Genomic DNA, 7,571 nt, shown 5'->3' with positions numbered 1-7,571 from the left:
TTCTGTCCTTTTTCTGCAGTGGTCAGGAGCACTTTATCTGCTAAAGTCAGAAATCTGATAATCACTCAGAAATGTGAAATTTCATGTTGTGTTGGGCCTTAGGGTACATGGAAGGAGCCACCCGAAGCCCACTTGCCTGAGAAGTCAGGGAAGGCTTCCCGGAGGAGACTTGTGTGCTGCATTGTGAAGTGGGTAGGAGTTACAAGACCAAATGAGGTTTAGAGAAGGCCTTCAAATGCACAAGGACCTTGAGACTAGAGGGAACTCGGAAAGGGCTGCAGGGAATGACCCGGGCCTACGGGAGAGCAGGGGCGCAAGGACCTCTGCGAGAATAAAGACGCAGGGTTTGAAATTTGATGGACAGGGAGGCCTGTCGTGCTGAGATTCATGGGGTCGCAGAGTCGGACACGACTGAGCGACTGAACTGAACTGAACCGAATTTGAAAGGTAGGTTTTCTAAATTCAGTTAGATCTTCAAACTCTCCGAGTGCATAGAGCCATTCACCCGGGGCTGAGAGGGCTCCGGAGACGGGGCTTTCCCTTAGGCCTCACCTTGTACGCCTTTTCAACCTGGCCTCGAAGGGCAGGGTAAGCGGGGAGGAGACCGCGACGGCCACTCAGAAGGGAACTTGCCCCGAAGTCCCCCTCTGCCATTTCAGCCCGTTTCCTCCAGTTCTGAGGTCTCCTAACTAATGAGTTTGCCTTTTGGCCCGGAAAACAAATTACGGGAGAGCAGGATACCGAGGTTAGCTTTTTGTTTCCAGGATTTTTTTTCGAGGCTACTCGTACACGCGAACAAAATCTAGCTGCCTAAGGGCTGGGGGCGGCCCCACCACCACTCCAGATTTTTTGGTTTCTCTCTAGAACTTTCAGCGACGCGACGACCGGTGTGTTTATGGCGCCACAGTCCCAGTGTTTCAAGCGGCTTGTTTCCGGGGGAGAGGGGTGGCCAAGGCACTCCCACTCCCCGGGTTGGGGGAACTGGAAAGTTTACATGCTTCTTCCGCAGTCCCCGGGTGCAGTTAGGAGAGGAGCCGGCGCACCGGACTGTCCCTCCAAAGAAGGCTCCTCTTCCCCAGGAGCCGGATCCAGGACCTTCCACTCTGGAGGAGGAAGAAAGTTGAGCGGGAGCGGGAAGGCGTTAGAGTGCGGGGCGACGGGGCAGTAGGGAAGCCGGGGCCCCCGGGCTGCGCGCGAGCCGGGGTGGAGCCAGCCGCCGGCCGCGGCGTCAGCGTTTAAGATGCAAATCGATTCCCCGCTCCACCACCCCCTCCCGCCCGGGGAGCGAGGCTCCGCCGCTCCGCAGCCGCCCCCGCCTCCTGCGCGCCGCGGCGCCCGGGCGGGCGGCTCTACTTAAGCGGCGCGCCGGCTTCCACCCGGCACTCCCCTGGAGCGCGCGGGCGAGGCGGGCGGAGCGCAGCTGGGCTCGCGGGGGCGCACAGCGGCGCGCTCGCATCGTGCGCTCGGCTCCGCGCGGCTCTCGGCGGCAGCCAGGGCGCAGGGCTGAGCGAGTGTCCGAGAAAGGCGGCGGCGGCGTCGGCCCCGGTCACCTCTTGGCCATGGCTCTGGCCGACAGCACTCGTGGATTACCCAACGGGGGTGGCGGCGGCGGCAGCGGCTCCTCGTCGTCCTCGGCGGAGCCGCCACTCTTCCCCGACATCGTGGAGCTGAACGTGGGGGGCCAGGTGTATGTGACCCGGCGCTGCACGGTGGTGTCGGTGCCCGACTCGCTGCTCTGGCGCATGTTCACGCAGCAGCAGCCGCAAGAGCTAGCCCGGGACAGCAAAGGCCGCTTCTTTCTGGACCGAGACGGCTTCCTCTTCCGCTACATCTTGGATTACCTGCGGGACTTGCAGCTCGTGCTGCCTGACTACTTCCCCGAGCGCAGCCGGCTGCAGCGCGAGGCAGAGTACTTCGAGCTGCCCGAGCTCGTGCGCCGCCTCGGGGCGCCCCAGCAGCCCGGCCCCGGACCGCCGCCGCCGCACTCCCGGCGCGGGGTGCAGAAGGAGGGCTCGCTAGGCGACGATCTGCTGCCGCTCGGCTCCGCCGAGTCGGAGCAGCAGGAGGGCGCCTCGGCCGGGGCGCCGTCGCCCACGCTGGAGCTTGCTAGCCGCAGCCCGTCCGGGGGCGCGGCGGGCCCGCTGCTTACGCCGTCCCAGTCGTTGGACGGCAGCCGGCGCTCGGGCTACATCACCATCGGCTACCGCGGCTCCTACACGATCGGGCGGGATGCGCAGGCAGACGCCAAGTTCCGGCGAGTGGCGCGCATCACCGTGTGCGGCAAGACGTCGCTGGCCAAGGAGGTGTTCGGGGACACCCTGAACGAGAGCCGGGACCCCGACCGGCCCCCGGAGCGCTACACCTCGCGCTATTACCTCAAGTTCAACTTCCTGGAGCAGGCCTTCGACAAGCTGTCCGAGTCGGGCTTCCACATGGTGGCGTGCAGTTCCACGGGCACCTGCGCCTTCGCCGGCAGCACCGACCAGAGCGAGGACAAGATCTGGACTAGCTACACCGAGTACGTCTTCTGCAGGGAGTGAGCTCCCCGCTCCCCCTGGCGACTCCAGCGCGCCTGTTCCCTCCTCTCCTTTTTGCCCTGGAGGGGACTCTAGATTCCCCCTCCGACCCACCACGTTCTCGCGTTCCCCCCGTTCCCCACCTCCCGTAGACCCACTGCCCCCTCACTTTACAGGCTGCAGCCGCAGATCCTATCGGCTTCTTCGTCTTCTCCGGACCCCAGTGAAAGAGAGCCCAGACGTACCCCTCCACCCCATGTTTTCTCTGTCCCCGGCCCCAAACCAACCCTCCCCTCGAGTTGTCCTTCAGTCTGGATCTAGTGGGGGGTGGGGCAGTGTGGCCACAAAGCCACAGAGTAGCCGGGAATGACTGAATTGTTCGACCCTGATTGGACCCTGTCCACTTGTGTAGAAGATTCCTTGAAGTCTTCTCAAAGCCCTGATGACTCACTCGCGGTTTAAGAGACTTGGTAGCACTCTGGAAATAGTTTAGTTTCGAAAGGTCATTCATTACGCAGTCTTTTGACCTTTAAAGGTAGAGTTTTAGAAGTCTGAACGGAGGACTCCGGAGCCGAGCCGTAATGAGTTCAGTGCGGAGATAGTTCAGTGACTACACGTGAAGAAAGTTCGGAACGGTTACAGGTAGAAGTAGAAGAATCTCGTGCTGGCTCTACGGAGGAGCCTCTGGTTTCCGTGCCGATTTAAAGATCTTCGCCTGTGGCTTAAACTTGCAGGAAGTTCCCCTCCTGCCTGAGGAGGCACCCTTTCTCCTGGGCTCAGCGCCCGAAGCCCTTGGTTTTCGAGGGTTTTCGACGGCTTGACATGGCAGCCTTTATTGGCAAGACGGGGAAAGAGAGCATGACAGCCCAGGTCACCAAGCACTGCTGTGACTGTAAACGGAGCTGGGTGGTAACGCACGTCGTGGGTGTTAGGAAAGCCCGTATTCTTGCAGTGAATGGCAGTAGTACCTTAGTTCTTAAGACTTAGGGGGTAGGGTGGGGAGGGAGGAAGGAGAAGGGTAAGAAGGGTGGGAAATGGGGGGAGCAGATATACTCATTTATTGTTGACAGTTGGAAGTTTGTACCATCCGTCTGAGTATATGCACATTTACAAAATAGCAGGCAAGAAACAAGCAGAGCGTTTTGTAAAGATCAATCACAGATCTCCTCTTACCTGGCAGTTGATTGAACTAACTGTTTTGAGTCCTAAACTTAGAAGTTACTGATACTTATATAACCTAACCAAAGAGTTACCCAGTAGGGTTTTAGTTTTTGAACTTTTATTTTCTTGTTGATTATAAGTCCTGATTTTAAAATCTGTTACCTTGAGCAAAATACGTTTGAGTTACTTAGATTTAGTTTTCTTATTAAAAAAATCTTTATTTTCTCCAAGCCCAGCCAATGTTGACTTCTGGGCAAACCTGAAAATGCCCTTTTGATGCAGGTGGTTTGAAGTGAAGGTGAGTCTTTCCAAATGACAGAGCTTCAGAGAAGCAGAAATGCTGAGGGCTGCCATCTGTAGATAACTGGAAAGTGGGAATATTTTTAAATGAAGGCAAATAAGTACTTCAAAGTGAGCTAGCTGAGCAATAAAATGGTGTCCCAGGTAAATGCAGCTGAAGCAGAAGGAGACCTGGTTGCCTTATACTTTTACTCTACCATGGAATAAATCCCCACTGTATATCCTATCTACACTGTAAGTGAAGGGAAATGAATCCTTGTCTTTCATGCTATGAGGCTCCTTTGGATATTCTGTGATTAAGGAGAAGCCTTTCCTTTTTCATTTGTTTCAGCATCATTCTCTGAAGTATGTTTTTAAAAGATTTTGTAAGAGTCTTTTCAGTGTTGAAATTAGCGCTATTTTTTTCTTCTTTTTAAAAATGAATCTTGTACTATATCTTCCTATATGTCCGTAACAGATGTTAAGAATTGAAACAGTTTTATTCTTAGCCTCATGTGATCCAATCTGTATATACCATATATAAACATTTTACACGAATCATTTAGTTTTTTAATTCATTTACTAAATGCTATAAACTTTCCTGTATTTACCCTAGTAACTTGCATCAGATGGTGTATATACTAAAGCAACATGCTTTGATGAGTTTCTTATATCCTTGTCTATGGGGAAATTGGGTTAGGAAAAAAATGCATAATTATAAAGCTGAATTTGCTCCATTCTTTTTGCTTAGCTATTAGTTGTATTCTAATATGTTGATTAACTGTCTTTGTAAACCAAGGTACCTGCATTTTTAATCCACTAATTCTTTTCTTTTTTTATTGAGGGAGAGAAGGACTTGAGGTCTTTCACTGGAGGTTCATTTTTAGAAAAGTACAGTTAGCTTTATATACAAAGACTGTAATTTTAAAGGAAGCAGAAACAAAATCAGAAAGTCACATTGCTGGTGTTGAGTATGTTCTCGGACTAGGTAACGCATTAGAACATACCCCTGTTTCAAACCTGAAATGATTTAGGAATGTCACCTGCTGGCCAAAAGTGAGTATCACAGAGATTTCTGTACCCCATGTGCTCTTCTGTATTGTGCAACACAAAGCAGGTAACTGAGAACGTCTTGGGGACAGATGAAAGCCACTGACATATGGCAAGACTCTGAGCTTCTGATTTTCCTTGTTAAGTCTGCTCAACTCCAGGAGTCATGGGAAACTGGTCGAGTTTTGTCTCTGCCACTCAAGTCTAAAAAGTTTTATCTTGTAAAACTTTGAGTTGACTGTTCCACTGCTTGGCAAAATTTTCTCCTTCCAGACATCCCTGGTGGCCTGAAGGTCTCCCCTCCTTCTTTCATTAGCTGAAAAACTGGGAATTGAACTGTTAGAGACAGTAAACTGACCTCTTTTCGTATTATAACTGTCCTCTCTAAAGTTGGAAGTTGATACGTGAAAAATTTTATCTTCAACCCAAAGTAAAGGCTGGGTAGGAAACTCATGTTTCCCTTGGGTGGACACTGAAACTGAGGTAAGATGACTTGGCCACTGCCCTTTTGGGTCCCTTATTCACCATGTGCTTTGAGCCATGGAAGGAGCCTTACTGGCCTACATCACGGGCTGGGAGTGTTGATTGTCATCTGTAGGTTGGATGAGATTCTGAGGGTATGTGTGAGTAAGCCCTCCAAAGACAGTCAGGAACTTGGAAGAGTGTCATAAATTATTCAGAAATTAAACTGCATTCATCTGACTCAGTGCAGTATGTATTTACATATGTAATGGCTCAACTACCATTTGGTCCATAAGTATTACTGAGATTTTAATAACAAATTTAACTTTTTGAAAAAGAATAGTTGACAGTGGTGGTTAGAAAAACAGGTACCATGTCCAATGCTTTTGCACCAAGAGTTTGACAAATTGTCTGTTTTTTAATACATGTAGAACTATGATCCATGCTCATTTTAGTGTTTCAGATTATGTGTTTTGGAAAATACTCCTTGAGTGTGTGAAACTTAAAATTTTTTTCCCTTTCCAGACGATTTTTATTCTTGTATTTTATTTGGTTTTGGTGTTGATAGCAAAGTAATTTGTATTAATACTAGCCCAAATTGTCTTCTCTTTCAAACCAGATCCGTATATATATGTATGGCCTGTTGCTTCTCTGGGGAAATGCATAATCTGAATTCTCAGACAAAATGGGCAACTGGCAGTGCTCATGACACATTTCCATTTTTATTCGTTTTTTCCTTGTAATGTTATTACATTAAAGCCATGTAAGTTGAAGCTTTGATAATTTTTTACTTTTCAAATTATGGTAAATTCTAATCTAATAGCCAAAAAACAGTTTTATACTCCACATGGAAAATGCTAAATGATAGTGCAGGTATTTAGAAAAGTATTGACTGGGGTTGAATTCCCTAAGAATTTCTTTTATAGTCTAAATCATAAGTACTTTACTCAGTTGACTTAAAATTTTTATTGTAAACTGAATGTTTTTATTCTAAACCTACCAGAGTAAATTCTTTGGATTTTTTTTTCTTCTGTTTTTCCTTATTATAACTCATTTAAAAACTGAATTAGTTTTCTTAGATGACCTAAATCTCTCTCTTGAGAAATAAAATATTCTTCTGTTTCCAGTGGCTATGGTACCTAAAATAAGCCTTCCTAAAGCCAGAAACATGCTATGTTGAAGTTAACTTTTCTTCATCACAATTTTGGACAATAAACATCTAAAAGGATTAATGTTTGAAGATTAATATTCTCTACTGGGACCCTTGAAACTTTGATGGAAGAAATTCAACCAGAATATTTATATTACAGTATAATCTCGTGTGGTAGGAAGCTGAACTAGTTGATCAAGAATTCTTGTCACCTTAGACATTTTGTGATTTTTTTCCCCCAAGTTTTTTAAAAAAATTTAAACGTGTTTTGAGGTATGTGGACATAATTGTAATGTAAGCTATTATACAACTGTCTTTGTGACTTCATAGGCAGGTGAATTTTGCTATTACTATTGAATACAAATGACAATTCATTTATGATCACTCAAACAGCATATGTGACATTTAATGACAAAGGTTAAAAATATCCATTATGTATGTTAATTTTGAAGTTATAAATAATGTGTTGTTTAAGTTTTTCTGGGCATCTGAAAAACTCTTATCTGGGAGATGATGTAAGATTCCCACAGAGTTACCTGGGCTTATGAAATTGTTGAACATGTTAAATGCTCAGTGATATGGATCACTTAGCCATTTCCTCAGTGATTGAAGGAGAAAGGGGGAAAAAAAATCATCATACAACTACCAGACTTTCTAACAAAACAGAAAGCCAAGGAAAAAACAATCGTTCTATATTTTAAAAACCGACGAAGTTCTTTTCAGACATGCCCAAACTTAAAGTGAGAATTTCTTCAACCATCTAAATGCTGTAGAAATTTTGTTCTCTCTGTTCACAACCAGTTGTATAACAGAAATACTCGATGCTCTTTTCCTCCCTGTGTGTGAAGTAATGAATCATTGATTATGTGACTTGTTATGTATTCTATTAAACACTAAAGAATAAAACATCTACTCCTTTAATTATTCCTCTTGGCTCCAAGGTATGGACTGGC

The 7,571-nt window shown here is 47.2% G+C and overlaps 1 protein-coding gene across 1 annotated transcript; it reads left to right on the top strand.

The window, feature by feature from the left end:
- The first annotated feature begins 1,381 nt into the window (after nucleotides 1-1,381).
- KCTD12 (potassium channel tetramerization domain containing 12) lies at nucleotides 1,382-7,544 on the top strand. The gene has a single exon (XM_005213872.5). It carries the CDS (start codon nucleotides 1,560-1,562, stop codon nucleotides 2,538-2,540), a length of 981 nt encoding a protein of 326 aa, XP_005213929.1. The 5' UTR covers nucleotides 1,382-1,559; the 3' UTR covers nucleotides 2,541-7,544.
- Nucleotides 7,545-7,571: the final 27 nt, after the last annotated feature.

Source organism: Bos taurus, chromosome 12 (genome assembly GCF_002263795.3).
Source record: "Bos taurus isolate L1 Dominette 01449 registration number 42190680 breed Hereford chromosome 12, ARS-UCD2.0, whole genome shotgun sequence".
Lineage (NCBI taxonomy): Eukaryota > Metazoa > Chordata > Mammalia > Artiodactyla > Bovidae > Bos > Bos taurus.
The sequence above is the reverse complement of the archived record's forward strand: the minus strand, read 5'-3'. Positions and strand labels throughout refer to the sequence as shown.